Here is a 21,886-nt window from a genome sequence, read left to right on the forward strand (position 1 = left end):
TATCAGGCTTGGTGGTTGACAGACTATCAAAAAAGACAATTTTGGGTCTTATTAAATAGCTTAAGATATTTGATATAGATTAATTCATCCTCTCAGCTCCCTGTGAGGTGGGTTTTATCAACTCCATTTTGGGGGTAAATTTGATCAAGGAGAATAATAGCCTTTTCCATATACAAAATGCTTTCCTTATAAAGAGCTCCACATATTTATTTTCTCAGTATTCTAACATTCCTGCAAGGTAGGTGGTAATATTACCTTCTCCTTTCTTATAGGTAAAATGCTATGGCTCAAGGAGCTTGATGACTTACACGGTAGCCTATATTTTACCCACTAACTAGAACATACTGCTTGGGATTGACACCAGACCACGGACTCAAGTTTGAACTGCACATAATTCAAAAGTGTCAAGCTTCTAGTTTTCTCTATAGCCATCTTTCAACACATCACATTCCAAAAAGGATTGGGGTCATGCTTGTTGTTTAAGCTCATGTGTGCACTGTTTATAAAGCTTATTATCGTTTCTCTAAATTGAACTATTTAAGTTTTGTCTAAATGCCCAAAAGCTAAATTATTTTTTGTTTACTGTCTGTGCACTAGCATTGTAAATGATGTCATCAGGAATGTACAGAACTCTTAGACAAAGCTGCAGGGCCAATAAAAGCAGCTCACTTTGGGAAAAATGCATTTCTTCTTCTTCCTTTTTTTTTTTTTCTTTTCTTCTTCTTCTTTTTTTTTTTTTTTGAAGTAGGCATCACACAAAAAGATGACTCATTAAGCCCAAAAGGGTTGACTCCACCATGTGAGGGCTTCTTATGCAGCCCTCTACAAAGAGACCTGAGTGGCAGCATGAGGCCTCCTCTTCTGTGCATTTCCCTCCAGGCAGAATGTGCATTTGTGTGGCTACATACACAATTATAATCTCCCCTGAAAGGCAATTCCTTCCATATGACAGGCTGAACAGTGGCCTGAGTGCTAGCCTCATGTTGCCTGTGCAGTTAACATGCTGACATTCCAGACACATTTAATCTCTCCTTTCTGAGAAACTAAGATGGAACAGAAGAAGTGAAGCTGGAAAAAAGTCCGCGCAGAGAGAAAGGAGGCCAGCCCGAGCGCCCAAATTCACTTTCTCAGGGGCTGAGCTTCTTTGTGTGCTGTCTACTTCCGTGTCAACTTGCAGGACTTTGGGGCATGAGAACCATGGAGCCGAGTGGTTCTGGCAGCCTCTCCATTTGACAAGCAAAGCCAAAGACATGTGGCCTTTGGTACATTTCACATTCAAAAGTGTGATTGTTTCAAACATGCCTATTTTTAAATATGTAATTTTCCTATTTAGCACACGTTGAATATAAGTTGGCCACAGGAGGAGTACTGCCACACAATTAAGGGGGGAAAAAAGGCAATGGCTCTGATGCAGCCCTATCCGTGCCAGATACCTCTGTTTACTGGGGGCAAGTAGGGGCTATCCCAGGTGAGAGAAGTCTGAGTTTAACAAACACCTGATATGAAGGCCTGGGCACAAACAGATTTCTGTCTGAGATTACAGAAACTGAAGCTTGTGTTTTATCACAATTACCTGTAATCTCAGGGCCAGATAATAGTATTAACAAGACCTTGAGCTACACAATAGGACAGCTGGAAAAAGGCTCTTACTCTCCAAAGAACAGTGCTTTTAAAAAGCTAATTCAATGAAGAAAAAGAAAGGACTCTGAAAGTGCCTTCTCAAACAATATTTACTTTTACTGGGTTCCTACTAATCAAACAAAACTTAGTCAAAAGCTTTTATGAAAAATACATTTGATGATTTCAGCAGTAATTGCTTTGTTCAAAGAAAGGTGCTTAAGAGAAAACATAGCTAATGGGATCAGTAATTTGGTAAGTTCAGATGTGTTTGGGAAAATCCCTCCTCTCTTTGATAAATCATTAAAATGCTGCTCAGATAAATGTGTTTTGACTTGAAATTCCAATCATAGAATGAGCTATTTCCTACAGCCCCTAGGGAAGCAGTACAGGGGCAATCCCAACACAGAGAACCCAGAGATTAGTTTGTGAGGGTAATTCCAGTCTTAATCAAAGCATTTTATTCTGCCCAACTACAGGATGGGATCTCATGGAGATGCCCCAAGAGTGTATAAAATGTGCTTCCTTCTTAAAATACCATTTTTAAAAAATGGGTTAAATCTTACTATTATGTAACCAAACAGTAGAAACTATGGCATAAACCATGAAACTATCCTTAGGGATAATTAGAGTATAAAACCAGAAGGATCCGGGGCATAAAACCAGAGGGATCCGGGGCATAAAACCAGAAGGATCCGGGGTATAAAACCAGAAGGATCCGGGGTATAAAACCAGAAGGATCCAGGGCACATTTTAACCAGTCATCCTTTTTTGCTCATCCTTGGAAGGAGGGGAAAAAAGCCTAGTGTCTCTCCATAGTAGAAATTTAATAACTATTTGTTGAACTGGATTTTTCTCTCTCTTTTTAAGAAAAAAATTATTCTGCTACTTAAAGCAGACCATCCATTTAACAATTGAGCACTTAATTTGAGCCAAGCACTGTGCTAGATTTTCGAGATACTGAGAGAATAAGCCTGCCTTTATCACTTACATTCTAGTAGAACCAGACAATAACCAAGTATACAAATAGATAAGATAACGGTGATAAGTGTAAGAAGGATATAAACAGGATGATGGACTTAATCATTTATCTCTTCTCATCTTTAATTACTTTTTTAAATTTTTCTTTATTTATTTATCTTGAGAGAGAGAGAGAGAGAGCATGAGAGAGAGAGAGCATGCATGAGTGGGGACGGGCAGAAAGAGAGGGAGAGAGAGAATCCCAAGCAGGCTCTGAGCTGCCAGTGCAGAACCTGACTCAGGGCTCTATCCCATGAACCATGAGATCATGACCTCAGCTGAAACCAAGAGTTGGTTGCTCAACCAACTGAGCCACCTAGGTACCCCTACTATTATTACTTTTTAAAACTTCACCAACTGTGCCTCCTAAAATTACTCCTTTAGCAAACATGATATTTGTGTAAACAAAAGTGATGTCTAACTTTTGGGACAGCAGTTGGAGGAAAGATTTTAATATTACTTAAATATATAAATGATAAGGTCAAAAGTTTACAGAATTGTTTGAAGACCCCGGAATAACAATGAAATCATCTGCAATTTAGTTACCTTGGAGAAACGGGAGTGGGGGGGAGGGTCAGGAACAACATGCCTTAGAAGTCATTTGCTCTTTTTTTTCCCCAATAAAAACATATTTATCACATTTATCAAATGGCTTACAGAATCCTTGGAAAGGCAGAAGAAACAGAGTCTAGGCTGAACATCCAGGAACAACTCCCAGAGGCACATCCCAGACCTGGGCCACTTAGGGAGCCGCTGCCCTGCCATGACTGAGAAGCTGCCAACCGAACCGGGAAAGCAGCAAGACAGCAGCACACATGCAGCCCACCCCCTCTACAACAGCACTCATGCCACTGTCACCTTATGTTACTGTCATCTGTGAGTATGTCCCATCTCCTATGTATGGCATTAAGTTTCCCAGGAGGGACGCTTTATATTCATGTTTTGCTATATATATAGACAGGGTATTCAGGAAAGAAGGAAAGAAGGAACAATTAGGAAGAAAGGAAAATGAGAAGAGGGGAAAGAAGAAGTGATTTTGTGAACATGTTCGTTACTATTTTAAAGTGATCAGTTCTGGGGCATCTGGGTGACTCAGTCGGTTAAGCGTCAGACTCTTGACTGTGGCTCAGGTCTGATATCAGGGTTGGTAGATCAAGTTCCGTGTCTCCGTGCTGAGTGTGGACCCTGCTTAAGATTCTCTCTCTCCCTCTGCCTTTCTCCCCTGCTTGCGTGTGCACTCTCTCTCTCTAAAAAAAAAAAAAAAAAAAACAACAACAACAACAAAAAAAACTTTTTAAAAACCTTCCAGTTTTTAAAGCAACTAGTTTTATCTAGTTTCTAAAGATTCAGGAAGTCAGTGTAACATCTATAATATTTTATTTCATTTCCTTTCTGCAACAATCCAAGCACTTTAAAGCCTTAAGCGCATTTCTGCTAGTTTTACAAATAGCAATGTTTCGTAGCATATGGTTGGGTTTGGAAGATTCATTAGTGATATTCAAATAAAAATAAGTTTTCTTATCAGGATTCATCCAAAAGCAAAAAAATTAATTAATTAAAAGTGTCTGGCAGTAAGACAAGTATATCATGTGCTACGATATCAGCAAATACAAAAAACAGTAATAAGATTAGTAACACGTAAGAGTCTTCTACATAGAAAGAATTGTATGTCAGAACCTCTGCCAAGGCTTGAAGAAATTGTATTAACCTTGAGGCTGGAAGGGACTATATTAGTGACTGTTGGATGTTGTCTTAGTCCAGGTACTCTGAGAAGCGACACCAAGACAGGATCAGACATGCAAGAGATAATACTGGGGGGAAAACCCACAAGGCAAATGGGGAGGGAGCCACAGGAGGCTGGGATTGCTGACCGATGACAATGATCCTTTAGAGTGAGAGAGAGAGAGAGATGGAGAGGGAGAGAAAGAGAATTTAGACTACAGTGCAATGGGAGTCTTCCAGGCAAAGTCACCATCAAAAGAATCAGTCACATATCTCATAGCAGTGGGTCTGTCCAACCCAGCCACTGGCTGGAAGCAGTTTGCGGGAAGTGTGACCTCAGTGTGAACAAGGTGTTGGATTCAGAGCTGGGGTTGAAAGTTAATTATCCTCCCTTCCCCACAGCAGGATATCTGAGAGTCACATTTAATGGCTGCCACAGATGCATTATATGCTTTTATAAAAAGTATAGTTATAATAATTGTTAATATTTATTGAGCACCTTCGCAGGTGCTCTAAAAGAAAAGGTATCTTACTCATCTTTGTATACTCTCTTTTCACAATGTAGACACAATGCAGCAGCCAAGCAGTGCTCTAAAAGTTCACATGTATGGATGCGGTAAGTACTGTTATTATCTACAGCTTGCAGATAAGGAAACTAAGGCGCAGAGAGGTTAAGTAACTTCTTCAAAATCACACAGCTACCCAAAGTACACAAATTACCCTCAATAAAACTCTCCCGAATAGATTACTTTTAGAGGTGACATTCTTCATTGCTGGCCTCTGCGAGATGAGTCTTGTGGCAAGAGAGAACTGGAATTTTACTATTCCCAGACCCATCCTGATTCCTAGGATGCCCCCTCCTGGCAGAAATGTTAAATTAAGCACTTGAAATCACCTGAACTTACTCCAGGATCCATGCATAGGTCTATATGCAATAGTTGGAGCCATAATTTTGGAGTCACTCAAGATATTTATAGCACAGAGTTTAACAATATGGACTCAGATTACTGGGTTAGAATTCTGCCTCCTTGACTTACTAACTAGTTTTTCAATATTTTTATGCTGCAGTTTCCTCATCTGTCAAATGGAGATAACAATTAAAATTATCTTCATGTGCATTAATATATGTAAAGCACTTAAAATGTTACTGGTGCATAATAAATGCTTAATTCCTTTTTTTTTTTTAGTGCTTAATTAAGTCTTAATAGTTGCTGCTAGCTGCTCACATTTAGGGTACCCTAAAATAAGATTATTCACATTTGATTTAACATATGTTTGCATTAAGTGTCTACATTGTGAAAGGCAAGTATACAATGATGAGTAAAATACAATTCCTGTTCTCAGGAAACTTATTTGCAACTAATAAACTTTTTTTTTTAATGTTTATTTATTTTTGACAGAGAGAGAGAGAGAGAGACAGACAGAGCATGAGCGGGGGAGGGGCAGAGAGAGAGGGAGGCACAGAATCTGAAGCAGGCACCAGGCTCTGAGCTGTCAGCACAGAGCCCGACACGGGGCTCGAACTCGCAGACTGTAAGATCATGACCTGAGCCGAAGTCGGATGCTCAACCGACTGAGCCACCCAGGCGCCCCACTAATGAACTATTTAAGAGCTCCATTCTTAACAGAGAAGCAAGTATCACTGCCCTTTGCAGGCAAGTAAATGTTTTGGTTTATTTATTTGTATCTTGTTGGTGGAGAAGGGAAAAAAAAGGCTAAGGAATCGACAAACGTGGGTTTGAGCCCTGGCTTTGCTATGCATCATCACCTATATGACTTTGTACGAATGAATGAGCCTTTCTAAGCTTCAGTTTCCTCATTTGTAAAATGAGATGATATTAATAACTACCAAATAGGGCCACCCGGGTGGCTCAGTTGGTTAAACGTCCGACTGTGGGTCAGATCATGATGTCTTGGTTTGTGGGTTCGAGCTCCACATCAGGCTCTCTGCTGTCAACACAGAGCCTGCTTCAGAGCCTCTGTCCCTCTCTCTCTCTCTGCCCGCCCCCCTGCTGCGCTCTCTCTCAAAAATAAACAAACATTTTTTAAAAATGTAAAAAAAAAAAAAAACACAACAACTACCAAATGGGACGAACAATACCCACTTTGTGTCGTGGTTGTGAAGAATAAGTGAGATAAGGCACGGTGCTAAGTATGTACAAAGTGCTTAAAAACCGTAACTTAAAAAAACTATCCAACTTACTGTGATTCCTCTAAAAGTAGAGCCTCCAAAGGAAAGAGATCATCTCTGATTTCCTAGAATTATCTATTATGCCAACCTAATACCAAACTTAGTGAGAGTAAGCAGTTTCCATGGAAACTGAAGAGGCAACTTGGAGCATGAGTGAAAGCAGGCACCTCACCAAATTAGGTGAAGTAAAAAAGAAACTTCACACCCTCATGCTTATACTCAGGTCAGCACGTAGGTGGTGTGTTTTGCAAACCTGGGACCAGAACAGGCTGCCCTTCGGCTCTAGAGAGTTCTCCACACCCAACCAGATACACAGACACACCTCAGCCTCTGGCAGAAGCTTACAATAAGTAGATTTCATAAGGCTGGAAATCTTTCAAGCGTTCTATCCTTATTTCATCTCCTTACCAGACTCTCTTCTATTCAGCCCTCGGCATTAACACAACTTCTGTCATTACATTCTGATGACTGCAGGCATGAACATCATTGAGTTGCTTCTGTAATGATGATCTTAAGATCCTAAGCCATTCCAGGCCATGATTACAGGTTCCTAATCCACAAAGTCAGCAGGGAATGGATCAGTTTACCCAACTGATGAAAGACTGTTTTCTTCACTAATAGTCAAAAAGGCAAATATAAGGCCTGGTTAGCAGACAGAAAGGGAAATTTGCAGATATTCACTGAATAGACATCACTGTAATTTCTATCGTAACACTAAAAAGAGATCTCCCGACACACGTACCAAGGGGTGCTCAGCTTTGGCTTTTCTGTTTCACTGAATGCCTAGAGTTTTCCTGTCCTTGCAATTTTCTTTTCTCTATATGTATTTTCTTCTCTAGGCCTCTACATGCAAGTGACTTTATAACTTATAAGAGAAAAAAAAAAGAAAGAAACCAAAAAGATAAAACTCTCTACAGGTATTTAAATTTTTTAAACCAGGAAATATTTTATTAATCTATGAAGAATGTTTTCAGGGCGCCTCGGTAGTTCAGTCAGTTACGTGTCTGACTCTTGATTTCAGCTTAGGTCATCACCAACCATAAGATCTCATGAGATGGAGCCCTACTTCAGGCTCCGTTCGCTAGGAGCACACAGCCTACTTGGGATTTTCTCTCTCCTTCTCTCTCTCTTCCCCTCCCCCGCTCACACGCTTGCATGATCATGCTCCTTCTCTCCGTCTCAAAATAAACATTCAAAAAAGAGAGAGTGGTTTTCAATGGTCATTCAACTGAGGGTGAATACTTCAAAACAGCCTATACGTAAAATAGAGCAAACTATAATGGATAGAGGTTGTTCTCAACTAAAAACAAACACATTTCAGTTGTAGGGTTTGATGAATCATGAGGAGGCCAGTGAGGAGTATGACTTTGTTTAGGGCAGTATGAATGTCCAGATGCTGAATGGCACAGGGAGTTAAGACACTTGAATACGCAACAGAGCCTGAAGAAGCACTTGCTCAGGGTTCAAACATTAGGTGGACAGGTGGAGAGTGAAGCTTTTTTTAATCAACTTGGGACTTTGATTCTGTTTGTAGATTCATTATCAGCACTGCCACTTGCCACTGAATTAGTCTTCCTGAAAAAGTCACTATGGAGGGATCACCAACTTCTATTCACTAAAGCACTATATATAAAATATGCTAAACCTATGAGGTATATCATTTAAACAGCAAACATCCAAAGGACTGAACAATGGACCAGGCTGTTCAAATATTATATAGATTCATTGAATACTGGATAAATAAGATAAAATACATAAAATCCTTTGCAAAAGTCTAGGCATTGCTAGACACTGATATTATTATTCATTGGATACAAAATTACCTGTGATAAAACTATGCCCTTTTGACTAATTAATGGATGTGGTCAAGTAACCTTTTTCTCTCTCTCTCCATATATACATACATATACATATGTATATACACATATCTATACACTTCTCTCTATATATACCATATACCTTTCAAGAAACAAAGTTAAACTTGACAGAAAGATGCTCAATTGCATAAAATAAATGCACACTAAATCCACCCTGGGACTATTTGCCACTTAACAGGTTGAAAACGTTCAAAAATTTTATACATTTTGTTGGAAAGACCATGGGAAAACAGGCATTCTTATATTGCTGACAGCCTCTATGAGGGGCAATTTAGTACTATCTATCAATATGTAAAATGCATATACCCCCCCCCAAATAAATAAAAAATAAGATAAAATATATATGCCTCTGATCCACCAATTCTACTTTGTGGAATTTATCTTTGCGGATATACTAGTAAAGGAACAAAATTGCAGGTTATTCAGTGGAGTATTTTTAGTGATAGCAAAAGGCTAAAAATAACTTGTCTACCAACAGAGAATTGGTTAAATTATTTAAATACTATGTAGCTAAAAAAATTTAATTAAAAAAAATTTTTAACGTTTATTCATTTTTGAAAGACAGAGACAGAGCATGAGTGGGGGAGGGACAGACAGAATCCAAAGCAGACCCTAGGCTCTGAGCTGTCAGCACAGAGCCTGACGTGGGGCTCGAACTCACACGAGATCATGACCTGAGTGAAGTCGGACGCTTAACTGACTGAGCCACTCAGGCACCCTCAAAAAAAAATTTTTTTAAGAAGGAAGCTTTTGGGGCACCTGGGTGGCTCAGTCAGTTAAGAGCCGGACTTCAGATCAGGTCGTGATCTCACAGTTCATGAGTTCAAGCCCCACATCAGGCTCTGTGCTGACAGCTTAGAACTTGGAGCCTGCTTTGGATTCTGTGTCCCCCTCTCTCTCTGCCCCTCCCCTTCTTGTGCTCTGTCTCTCTGTCTCTCAAAAATAAATAAACACTAAAAAAAATTTAAAAAAAGAAGGAAGCTAAGACGGACATCTTACTCTAAGATCTATTAAATGAAAAAAAGTAGGCACTATATTCTCCCTTAGGTACATAATAAACTAATCTAGAAGGATACGTAGGAAGCCCGCAATAGTGGTTACTGCTATGGTGCTAAGGGTGGAGGAAAATTGGCATTAGGGGAAGGGAGGTGGGAGGAGACTTCACCATAAACTTCTTTATATTTTTAACCCAATTTCCATATTACCAATTTAGAATTTTAAACCAGAACGTTTTTAATTTAAAAAATTTTATAATACATCTATATGACTATTATTCAGTGATAAAAAGAAATGAGCTATCGAGCCAGGAAAAGACATAGAGGGCCTGAAATGCATCCTGCCAAATGAAAGAAGCCAATCTGAAAAGGTTGCATACTATAGGACTCCAATTATATGACATTCTGTAAAGCTTCAGAGATAGTAAAATAAGATCAGTGGAGGCCATGGGTGGGGGGGGGGGGCGGTGGACAGGAGAAAGGATGAATAGGTAGAGCACAGAGGATGTTGAGGGCAGTGAAACTACTCTGCACCATACCCTCACAGCAGACACGTGACATACATTAGTCAAAACCCGCAAAACTATACAACACAAAGAATGAACCCTAATGTAAAGCATGGACTTTGGTTAGGTTCATCAATTATAACAAATGTACTCCACTAATGTCAGATATTAATAATAGGGGAAACCGAGTCAGGGGGAGAGAGTATATGGGAACCGCTCTGTGTATCTACTTAATTTTATGTAAACTTAGAACTGCTCTAAAAACTAGCCTATCATTTTTAAGCATAAGCGTATATATACACATACATATACGCAAACATATATATATCCTCTTTTCATCCAGCAAAGTCCTCACACATCGAAGGTGCTCAATAAAGTACTACAGCTACTGCCTTAGTGGTCAAGAGCTCAAGCTCTGGAGTGGGCAAATGAGGCTCTGATTCTAGCTCTACCATTTTCTAACTGTGTGGCCTTATTTATCCAAGCTACCTCTTCAGCCTCTGTTTCTCCGTCTGCAAAATGGAGGAAAAACATCGTATTTCTTCCTAGGGCTGTTGTGAAGATTAAGTAAAAATGCATGCGAAATGCTTGATTAGCACAGTGCCTAACGTAAAAGAAATGCTCAAAAATGCCAGTGGCGGCTGTAACGGTAAAATGATTGTTCACAGAATGACTGATTTGGCACTTCAGGTTCCAAGGTTACTGCACCACCAGCATTATCTATAAGATCTCCAAAGGGCCCCCAGATTCTCAACTCCAACCTATCCCCCTTTGAACACCATCCACACTGCCTGAGCCCCGGACACTTCAGACATGCTTTGACCCCCAGATGCTGTTTTCCCCGCAAGTCCAGGCCCTGGAACGCGCCCCCTCCCGGCCCCTCCCTACTCCACCCGGCCCGGGCCCCACTCAGGCCCCGCCCCGCCTCCTCCCCCGACCCTGGCCTAACTGTCTGCACTTCTTTCCTTCTGCGAAGCTGAAGGAAGCTCCTACCCAGATACTCGTAGTCCGGTAGGGCTAGGCGCTCTGGACTCAGCATCCTTTGACCACGGTAGCTTCCAAAGCTCTAGCTCTCCGGCTTCCGGAACCCAGGTCGCCGGCTCTCTCCGTTGCCATGGCAACCACGCGGCGGGAGGAGGCGGGAGGTGGAAAGGGTGTCTCGCCAACAGTCTCCGTATCGCAACCCCAAGCTGGCCACACCGGTTCCGGGAGCAGTCGCTTCACGGCGGTCGAGTTTTCTTAGGACTCCCATTCTTGAGGAGCTGGTTTTAGAGGAATTTGAGGTGGAGATTCCCTTGAATCTGTCACATTTCCCGGTGTCGAAAAGTTATTGCCAGCCCTCCGCGTCCGCGATTTCTGAATTTCATAACTGCTATTTCTGCTTTATACAGCTGTTATCCTAACTTGCAGTAATAGCTCCCACCCCTAAATTCCCATAAACACTTAATGCCCCATGACCTATGTTTATCTCTTTATTATTTGCTGCCTTAAACTGCTACCAAGTGCTTTCACAGGCGTATATCTTGGCTGCTCCTTGAGGTCAGGAATGTGTCTTTTCAGCCTATATCCAGGCTGGACACGCAGAAGGTGCTTATTAAATCCTCTAGTTCATTAATATATCCTCTCAAAATCCTATTTATCTTTAGTCCCAATTTCTACTCCTATCCCTTACTATTTGATACCCTTCCCAAGTGTCTTTCTTTTTTCCTACCAAGACATTTCATTTCTTGAGGGGATGGGGTGCACAAACAAGGACACTACCAGATTTTTTCCCCCTTTATATGCCTAATTGATGACTTCTCTTTTAAGAAAGGAAAGCATTCATTGGTGTTTAACTTCCCAGATACCCAGATATTTCTTTTTGCTCCTCTCCACTCCAGCAACAGGTTAGTGGTCTGTAGTTCCTGTCACAGTTGAAACCTGGTAGGAAAAGCCACTGTATCCTCACTTTTTAAGTTAGTTCCCACAATGTGAGATTTTTGTGAAAAAAAAAAATGAGAAAGAAGTGAATGAAAGAAGGAAGAAAAAGATATGGAAGGCAGGTAGGAAAGAAGAAAGAAAAATCATGCTATGGGAGGAATATCCATGAAGCCAGTGGACCACCTACACTGGGAGGAAAGGGAAAGAGGACCTTCTTCTCTTTGTGTCCGCGGTCTATTCTTAGCCTTCTCCAGCAGGAGCTTCAAACCTCCTAATTCTCCCTTTCCCTTAAAATTGTATATGTGTCTTATTTCTAGGCTCCTGTGAGTCACTCTGAGTTTGGATGTGGTAAGGATCAGAGCCAAACTAGGACCTGCATTTATGATCTCGAGGTAATGAATTTACTAATTTGGTATTTAATGTCAGGTCCTGCAAATTTGATAAAAATATTTGCTTTCTTCCTCGATGCTTGCCTCTTGCCCCTCCCCCCCCAGTGCAGCTTGAGGATATAGAAGTTTCATAACTTTCACACCTGTGACTTATTACTATGCTATTAATAAAGTAATAGGATAGTAATTATTAAGGTTTACAATTTTATTTCCAAGCAACCCAAAGCTATTTGCAGATCATTCATTTGTCCTCATAAAAACTTCCTAAGGTACTTCTCCCTTTTTTTTTTAGCAGAGAAACTGAGGAACATGGCAGGAAAATGACTTATCTAGCATCATCCAGCCAATCGGTGAGAGAGCTAGAACTGGATCACAGCTATCCCAACCTCCAGGCTAGTGGTCTGACCACTAAACCACACAGCCTCTTTTTTTAGGGTTTGTTGGCTTGGTTTTTTATTTATTTATTTTTCCTTTTGCTCTGCCCTGCCAGTAACTGGAAGCTCCCAGATAAAAGAAGAGAATTTCAAGTCCAGGCTGAACATTTGACATCCTCTTATTTGTGGAGCATTATCCTGGGACTTGGAGGGTGCTGCTGTTGGGATCTGTGTGGTGGAGCTGGGAACCAGCCCCAAGAATATAGCTTTGTTTGGGCATTAACCCATTTGCGGTTATAATAATGATAAGTTTCAGCACCAGTGGCGCCCGACTGTTAATGACTCAAAGAAAGCTAAATAAGAACAAGATGTCATCTCTGGAGCAATTAGTAGCTTTTTCCTACAGCTCCATCCCTTCCATAAAAATCCTAAGGACCCTTATATTTAAAGTCAGCCTTCTACTCTTAATGTCTTGAACAGTCTATTGAGGAAGAAAAGGGTAGGAGGTTGCTAGACTAAGGCTTCAAGAAAATTTGAGGTTGCACAGAAATAACAGGTAGCCTTACTGGTGTTGGAATTACTGACTGTTTTATTTTTCTTCTTTATACTTTTATATATTCTCAAAATTTTCTATAATAGGTATGTATTATAACTTGAAAACAAACAATAAATGACTTGAAAATCTTCAAAATATTTTTAAAGCAGAAGTGATGACCTTCCAGATAGTATTTGTTTTTCCCAAGAAGGAACAGCTACTTTTAGACTTCTCTTCTACCATAGAGTACATGATAACAGATTTTGGCCACACTTCAGTAGCAGAGGACATTTTTTAGTGAAATAAACACAACATGGGTCTTAAGAAGAGTGGAAATACGCAAGACTTGTTAAAAGCAGATGTAATTCTGTGACCTTGTTGAATGTTAAGGAAAGAAAAAAAATGTCAACTTTCAATTTGGATGGGTTTTCAGATTCTTAAATTATCATAACATACTTCTGAAAAGGTTACCTAAGCAAATAATCATCCCGGTAAACAACCAACTCAGAAGACAGCTCCACAACCTGAGTGTAAGCAAGCGATATGAAATTGATGAAAGCATAGGGAAGGTACCAGATGTTAAAGTCATTCCTACAGCATAAGGAACAGAAACATCAAGGTCAAAGCAATCAGAAAAACACCTACAAGAGATGATATGTGGAGACATTAGTTTATCAGATTATAATTCCTAATTATAAGGAGAAAATTAATAGACATCTCTGGCTCTGCAGAGGACCTATGATGATACTGACACGGAAGAAATTTCTCCCTTAAATTGAGAACTACAGGAAAGCAAACATGAATGTACTAAATAGTTTTAAACTTCAAGGAAACAATAAGGAAAGAAAAAATGCAGGCTGAATTATTGCTACAAAATAGGTTCAAGAAACTAGGACAAGCTTTTATCGACTCATCAAGCAGAAAAGATGCTAAAGGCAAAGTAGCTACTAAGAAATGCAGGTCATGAAATTCATGCTGAGCTCTTCTTAAAAGACTTATCTTCCGTAAAAGCAAAGCAGAAACTAAGTGTGATGCCACTGTATGGGATTAACATGTTCAAATTAAAAAATGCTATTTACAGACAAGTCATTTTGAACTGCTACAGGTCAACAACCCAGAGATTTGGGAGAATTTGCAAAGAAAAGAAAAAGAAACATTCACAAACTCTTAGTTAAAAATAACTAATGCATTACAAGCAAGCGGTTATGAGGACATGGCTTAAATTGAACCGGAGCTCAAAGGTGATTACAGACTTGAACCTTCTTGTTATATTATATTTTCAAATGCTGTAAAAAGAGTTGGGAATTATACTTTCATACAGTTTGAAAGGGAAAGAGATTTTCTGATCTTTCTTGGTAGTTCACAAAACTTAGCTGTGCCTTCCTCTGTCCTCGAGTATGCACTTGATAAGCATTTATGTCATTAAAAAAATTCTTTGAACTGTCCTACTAGATTGTGAGTTCCTTGAAGGCAAGAGACAATGTTCACTCATTTTTAAGTTTCTAGGACATGCATAGTGCCTGACAGAAAAAATACCTGTTAAGTAGACTCCCCCCCCCCCAGATTAAAAGCCTAGAAAATTAAATCTATCCAATCCATAGGATTTATGGTTTCCTCATAGGAATCAATTCATGAAATAAATTCATTAAACAAAAAGGCCAGCAAAATGCAAGGCGTTGTTGAGAAGGGCATTAAAAATCAAATAGAGGGGCACCTGGCTGGCTCAGTTAGAAGAGTGCAGTGATCTCAGGGTTGTGAGTTTGAACCCCAGGTTGGGTGTAGAGATTACTTAAATAAATAAACTTTTAAAAAATCAAACAGGGGCACCTGGGTAGCTCATTAATCAACCAACTCTTGATTTTGGCTAAGGTCATGATCTCAGTTTGTGAGTTTGAGCCAGTCTTCGGGCTCTGTGCTAACAGTGCCTGTTTGGGATTCTCTCTTCCTCCCCTCTCTTTCTCTGCCCTTCCCCCGATAACTCTCTTTCTCTCAAAATAAATAAGTAAACTTAAAAAAAAAAATCAAACTGGGGCGCCTGGGTGGCTCAGTCAGTTAAGCATCCGACTCCGGCTCCAGTAATGAGTTCGAGCCCCACATCAGGCTCTGTGCTGACAGCCCAGAGCCTGGAGCCTGCTTTGGATTCTGTGTCTCCCTCTCTCTCTGCCCATCCTCTTCTCATGCTCTGTCTCTCAAAAATAAATAAACATTAAAAAATTTTTAAAAAGCAAACAGAGCATTGGCATATCCTTCATATACCTAAATATTGTGTGTGAGAGATCACTGCATGTTAAGAAATGCCCAGAAAACAAAACAAAACAAAAAAACAGCAAACAAAAGGCATATTGAACAATGCCGCATGTGGACAAGCTAAGAGAATTCATTCAGGATGAGAGGGGAATATACTAGGAATAACTAAATAAACTTAGGATATGAATTGTAAGTTCCCAAACTTTAGAATCTTAGGACAAAAAGCTACAGTCTCTGCATTTATTTTTCCCCCAGTTCATCCCTAGATTGTTACAAGAGTTTATTGTTCTAAAACTCAAATCTGACCAAGTTACTTCCATACTTTAAAAGCGTTGCTGGGTGCCCGGGTGGTTCACTCAGTTAAATGTCCAAACTCAGCTCAGGTCATGATTTCACAGTTCAGACTCTCACAGTTCAGTTGTCATGAGTTTGAGCCCCTGTATCAGGCTCTGCTGTGAGTGCAGATCCCACTTTGGATCCTCTGTCCCCCTCTCTCTCTGCCCCTCCCCCACTCGCACAGGTGCACGCGCTCTCTCTTTCTCTCAAAAATAAACAAAACTAACAATAAATAAATAAATAAATAAATAAATAAATAAATAAGTTGCTGACTCACCATGACTAGGCTGGAGCACATTCCTAAACATGCAGACAATATATATCCCTTCACAGTCTGGTCCCAACCTATTTTTCCAGCCACCTTGCCATTTACTCTTCGCTACATATGTAATACTCCAGCCATACTTTCCTACTCACTCTTCCCAAGCATACTGGGTCTTTCCCACTCCCTTGCTTTGGTATAAGTTTTTCTTTCTACCTAGAATGTACCTCTCCCACATTTTCTGCCTAGTAAACTTTTGTACATCCTGTAAGACAAAGGCCAATGCCATCACCTCAGGAAACCTTATCTAACCTCCTAAATAAAATAGGGTAAAGGCAGGGAGGGAGAACAAGGCAACTTTAGGGTGATAAGATGAGGTTTCTCTGAGGCTGGTATGCTGTGCTGAGATCTACCATGGGAGGGCCTGGGGAAACAGTAGAGGAGGTAGCTCATGCAAAAACTCGAAGAAATGATAGCATGTTGCAGAGCTGAAGGAAAGCCAGTGTGACTAAAGCAAAATGAATAAGGGGAGAAGTGGTCAAAGTAGGAGGCAGAAGCCAGATCATGAAGGACCTTGAAAGCCACATGAGAAGTATGGATATGATTCCAAGTGCAATAGGACACCATCAGAAGGTTTTAAGCCCAGTAATGACATTACCTGATTTATGTTTTTTAAGAAGTCACTCTGGTTTCTGTAATGTAGAGAATGAATTATAAAGGGCAAGTGAAAACAGAGAGGCCATTTGCATAGATGCTTGATATATGTTTGTTAATTAAATGAGTTTTTATTCATTGATCCATCTGTTTATCCACCATTCTAAATTTATCTTTGCTGCTGAAATAAACAAGACGGGCAGAAGTATTTGCTGCAAAGGCTCTACTTATATATGCCAAATACGTGAATATCAAGCTTTCAGGAGATAAAAAAAAAATGTGCTTAGAATGTCTCACTTTTCAGGGTGGGCCCCATGTTAGGCCAGGGAACTGAATCAGCCATTGTCCCCCAGCCCCTGATGTGAGTACCACCACTGAGTTAGATCATGAAAAGTACTGACTCTAGAAATGGTGGCGTGAAGGTTTGTGATTAAAGAAAGCACAGAAATGCCAATCAGACCCTTTCCTTATACTTTCATTTTTTCTCCCTTTCTCCAGTAGTAGCCCCCTGGACTTAGATAAAAGCACCCATTGCTAACAGTTAATGATACTTTCTCATAAATACTCGGGACTCTTTCCTGGCTCAGGGCCTTTGCAAATGCTGCTCCTTCTGCCTGCAACAAAGCTCTCCCCATCCACTCCCAGCCTGAAGACTCTTACTCAGCTTAAGCGTCAGGGCTTCTAACAGGCCTTCCTTGCATCCCCAATTCTAAATCAAGTCTCTCCTTTCATAGAACTCAGTACTTGTCCTTGAATGTCCTTATCACTTACAGCTTTAAAGTCATTTGTGGGATCATTCTTTCAATGCCTCTGCATTGTGTCCCCTCCCAATGCCAGCCATCAGTCTGTAAGTTCTAGGGACCCCATGTATCTACTTACCACTGCCTCTACATTGCCTGGAACATAATATGCCCTTAATAAATACTTACTAAGTGAACAAATACCAGAAATAAGCCTCCCTAGGCAGAAGAAGCAGGTGTAGGACCCCTTAAGCTCCTTTAGCTGTGCTTTTGTTTTGTTTTTCCTTCTACAGTTTTAAGAACTCTTTTCCTCCATTCACACTGCCTTGACAAAAAGGTGATTCTGGAGAAGAGATGGAGAAGTTCGTTGCAGACTCATGTTCTTAATCTTTCAAAGCAGGGTCTTTCAACATCAGCAATATTAAAATTTGGGGCTGGATAATTCTTTGTCATATAATTCTTTGTGGGGAGGGATGTCGTGATCATTAGAGGATGTTTAGCAGTATCCTTGGAGTCTACCCAGTATTTGCCAGTGGCACTCAAGCCCCAAAGTGTCTCCTGGGATCGCCCCATGGCTGGAAAATCACTCCTGATTGAGAACAACTGTTTTCAAGTGTAAAACTTCAGGCCTTTTACTCTTTCAGATGAATTATGTCTAGAAATGCAGGTTGTTGAGTGATGCCTAGGTTATAAGAGAATTCTACCAACCCAATTGGATCAAAATAGTGCCCATTTCTATCTGGTTTCTGTAGCACTCCCTGTGTTTCCTTTGTAAAGGCCATTAGTGATAGTCTAATTCAGGGAAATATTCTGATTTTGGAAATTCAGTTCCCTGGTGTGTCCTGGAAGGATGAAGGAAGAAGGTGGTGTTTCTGAGGAAACTAATGCCTCTGAGACCCCTCTGGAATTGGCAGTCCCCTACAACTTTGCTAGGGGCATGTCCCAACGGACAATAAAAAGGAGACAAACAGCCCATTCTGGCATCCTTTTCAGGATCTCTCACTCCAAACAAGAAAGTCTGAGAGGCCTGGTAAAAATAAATATAGCTTAGCACTCCTGGCATAGGAGCAGTTTCTGACAGCCAAGACTTAACTCACTCTAGGGGGTGACCCAGGCAGGGACTATGCACGAAGTTCATTCGTTTCTACCCATTGATATTCTCAGTGACTCACAGCAGCCAGGGATGGCTCTGTGCACCAGAACCACACTGAACCATGGAGGAGGGGGACTTGGGATGCACACACAAAATTCAGTCTCTTGAGCCTGAGTCAGACAGGGACAGCCAGCCTCCCCCTTCCTCCTCAATCCCAGAAAAACAACATAAATCATGCCTTCTGGAAAGAAACCTATCCTTCGCATACAGATGTTTATAAATTCTTAATCCCCTGACATGGAAAGTATGGTGACTGCCTGTCCTGGATTTTTTGGGACAAATGTATTCATTATACCACATGTCCTTAGTTTTCCTGTGGAAAAAAAATATGGTCTCCAGAATCATAAGATCTTTCTCAACAGGTCGAAAAGCATATAAACAGCATATATTGAAACCCTGAGACAAACCAAGGTCGCATCACAAACATTGTGAGGGTGGGGGAATGTGTGTTGAAAATCAGGCTCTACTTTTCACTTTTTTTCTCCTTGGATTTTAGGCTGAGGTGCCATAGGTCATAAAGGTGGACTGTCTTTCCCAGCAGGAAGATCACAGAAACCTGACCTGACTCGACTGCCGCCTTCAGTCAGCACGAAGAACTACACACAGAGAAAATGCCTCAATATTAGTTACCATGGTGATGCTAGTTCAACCACATTTCATCTGTGTAAAAATTTCAGGCAGAACAGTATACAGAAGTACTGGCTAAAGGACCTAACGCTTTACTTTTTGTTGTTGTTGCTGTTGCTGTTGCAAAGTTAACGTTAGCTTTGGTAAAGGATGATAATTTGAAGTGAAATCCTTTGAAAAATTGAAAACAAGCAAGGATGAAATGTCAAACTTATCCATTGGAGAAATCTCCTAATAGCCACTTTTGCACCATACCAAATTACTTTCCCCTCAGCTAACATGGGGCATTTGGGGCTTCCTGATTCTATTTACTAGTAAGAGGAAAGTGGTTTAATGAGATCGCAGAAGATCCAAAGCCAGGAAATGTTGACATATCAGCTTGGAGGGAAAATTGATATATAGGACCCTAAGGAAGTTAGGGGCTTGGACAAAAGTAACAAGACGAGATTCAACCAAGAAACAAAACTAACCCATGTTACTAATCTGCTCTGGGGAGAGGATAGAGCCTGAAGCTAAGACAAGAGAATTTATAACTTTCTATAATCACCCAAAAGTTAAATACAGCTGGAAAGCCCTACAGACAGAAGCCTGGAGGAGGCTGAGGTCTTTGTGAAAGTGCAACTACAAGTAAAGACTTCCTTACCCCCTTCCTTCCTTGCCAGGATCAGAAAGTCAAAGAAGGTGAAGAGGCTAACACCGCTGATTTACAAAGACAGCGAGGAGGAACTATGTCTAGGCCAATTCTGGACGTCTGAGCTGGGGCGACAGGACCCAGACAACCACCTCAGGAAATGAGTAAATGAAAAGGGGGAGTCGTGGAATTATTTAGCCCTAGCACAACGCTGCCTAGACCGGGGTGGGGGTGGAGCAAGAAGAAAATTTCAGAAAAGGAATTTTGACAGTGAGAATGCTAGTTAAGATACAGCACTCCAGGCCCCCTGATGTCCCTTGTTTGATGTTAATAAAGACCTAGAGGATTATGCATTAGCAAGCCTTGCGTATTCTGAGACATCAATAAAGTCTGGGCTTGGGGCTGGTAGGGGGGCAGGGGTCACGTCCAGGAGACTTGGGTCAGCCCGGGTGCTCCTCTCTGGCACAGAGTAGAGTGAGAGGGATCGAGAGTTGCCGCTGGGATAGTTTTTTTTTTAAATTAGGGACATTTGAGCAGTAGTAATGGGGACACGGAGGGGGGCTCTCTCGAGGACCAGGAATGTGGGGGCGGCCTGAAGAGGAGCGAGGCCAGCGCAGGAGGCGCTAGCGGGTGGGGGCCCGGGGAATCTAGCGGGGGGCGGTGGAGCGGGGGGGCGGGGGGGACGGGGGCCGAGGGCGGGAAGGGGCCGGCCCGGCGCTGGGGGCGGGACCAGGCGCGGTGGCTGTGGCGGGGGCTGCGGCGCGGGGGGCGGGGCGGCCAGGCCCGGGACACCCCCTCCCGGTCCCCTGGCGGGGCGGCTTCGGCTCCGGCAGCACTGGAGGCAGCAGCGGCCGGAGGGCGACTTGCGGGGCGCGCCCGCCGCCGCGGACCGGGACGCTTTCCCTTCGGGACCCTGCGCCGACTCCCTCCTCCGCGCGGTCCCGCGGGAGCCGGCGGGACCCCCGGCCGGCAGGGAGCGCCGGCGGCGGCCGCGGCACCATGAGGCGGCCGTGGGGCGCGCTGCTGCTTGGCGCCCTGCTCTGCGCACACGGTAAGCGGCGCCGCGGAGCCCGCGCCGCCCGGCCCGCCGGGAAAGTTTGTCCGTGGGTCCGGCCGCTGCAGGACTCACCTCCCGAGAGCGGGGCGGCGCGCGGGCTGGGGCCTCAGACCCCGCGCCCTCACTCCACGCAGTAACCCTGAGCGTGCTTCCCGGGGAGGGAAGCAGGAGCTCCCCCAGCCCTTCCAGCGGGAGAGGGTCGGCCGTGGAGGAACTCCCCGGCTCGGATCTGGGCCGGGCTCAGGGAAGATCCGAGGCGCCCGCCGTCTTCCCTCGCCGCTGTTTGAAGAGCTGGGGGCTGCTTCCCTTTCAGGTTAAGACACGGTCTCTGGGTCCTTGGTGCGAATGAATGTGCGCGAAGAAAGGGAGGCGGGGAAGGATGGTTGCTAAACCATAAATTGTAAAAATCCCTCCCTGCAGGGGCCGGGGGTCTCGGGCGGATTGCGGAGCGGGGCTCCAGTGGAATGCTTAGGCTCTGGGGAGTCCTCTGTTCGGAGAACAGTTCCTCGGACCCCAGACCTTGCTCCCACCGAGGGTCTTCGGGTACTGCTTGCTCGCAGCATCTCCCCTTAGTGGTGTTTTGGGTTCCCTCTCCTGGCTGCGACCAATCAGCTTCCTGCCCTGGATCCTTCCCGGTGGGGGAGAGGGGGAGGAAACCGGGCTGGAAAAGGGGCAGAGGAGGGACACGGGGAAGAAACTGCTGGAAGGCTCCCGCAGGTCCGTCCTGGCCGGGGTAGTGGGGCGGGGGGGGGGCGGGTATCACCGAACATCACAAGGCAGCCCCCGGGTCCGCGCGGCGACCCTCGGGGGAGCTGGACGGATAGCAGCAGAAGTGCTGCTTCATCTGCTCCTTATTAATAACTTGTTTGGTGCCCGTGCGCAACTGTTGTGTGTGATTAGGGCTCCACTGGAATCTGTTTCTCCGCAGCCTCCGAAGCACCATGGGTGTACCCCTTGATTTAGCAGCTGCCTCTAGTTTGTGCCCAAAGATCAAAGAACTTTGATCTTTGAACCCCAACCCTATTCAACCCGG

The 21,886-nt window shown here is 42.7% G+C and overlaps 2 protein-coding genes and 1 long non-coding RNA gene across 5 annotated transcripts in view; 2 read left to right on the forward strand and 1 right to left on the reverse strand.

Moving 5' to 3' along the window:
• CSTPP1 (centriolar satellite-associated tubulin polyglutamylase complex regulator 1) overlaps nucleotides 1–11,039 on the reverse strand; it is a 198,307-nt gene extending 187,268 nt beyond the window's left edge. For both annotated transcript variants that reach the window (XM_049617522.1, XM_049617512.1), the window contains exon 1: nucleotides 10,922–11,039. In XM_049617522.1, coding sequence (XP_049473479.1) covers nucleotides 10,922–10,967 — 46 coding nt within the window. In that variant the 5' untranslated portion in view covers nucleotides 10,968–11,039. The remainder of the gene's footprint in view (nucleotides 1–10,921) is intronic.
• Nucleotides 11,040–11,121: 82 nt separating this feature from the next.
• Nucleotides 11,122–20,149, forward strand: LOC125912806 (uncharacterized). Of its 2 annotated transcripts, XR_007454839.1 has the most exons (4): nucleotides 11,122–11,211; nucleotides 12,166–12,240; nucleotides 19,035–19,172; nucleotides 19,828–20,149. It is a non-coding gene; the product is annotated as an uncharacterized LOC125912806 (long non-coding RNA). The 2 variants fall into 2 exon arrangements; XR_007454838.1 differs by having other exon boundaries at nucleotides 19,035–20,149.
• Nucleotides 20,150–20,375: 226 nt separating this feature from the next.
• LRP4 (LDL receptor related protein 4) overlaps nucleotides 20,376–21,886 on the forward strand; it is a 50,861-nt gene continuing 49,350 nt past the window's right edge. The window contains 4 exon segments of the mRNA XM_049639630.1: nucleotides 20,376–20,422; nucleotides 20,630–20,679; nucleotides 20,682–20,758; nucleotides 20,760–20,847. Of these exon segments, the coding sequence (XP_049495587.1) occupies nucleotides 20,376–20,422; nucleotides 20,630–20,679; nucleotides 20,682–20,758; nucleotides 20,760–20,847 (262 nt within the window).

Source organism: Panthera uncia, chromosome D1 (assembly GCF_023721935.1).
Source record: "Panthera uncia isolate 11264 chromosome D1, Puncia_PCG_1.0, whole genome shotgun sequence".
In the NCBI taxonomy this organism is placed as follows: domain Eukaryota; kingdom Metazoa; phylum Chordata; class Mammalia; order Carnivora; family Felidae; genus Panthera; species Panthera uncia.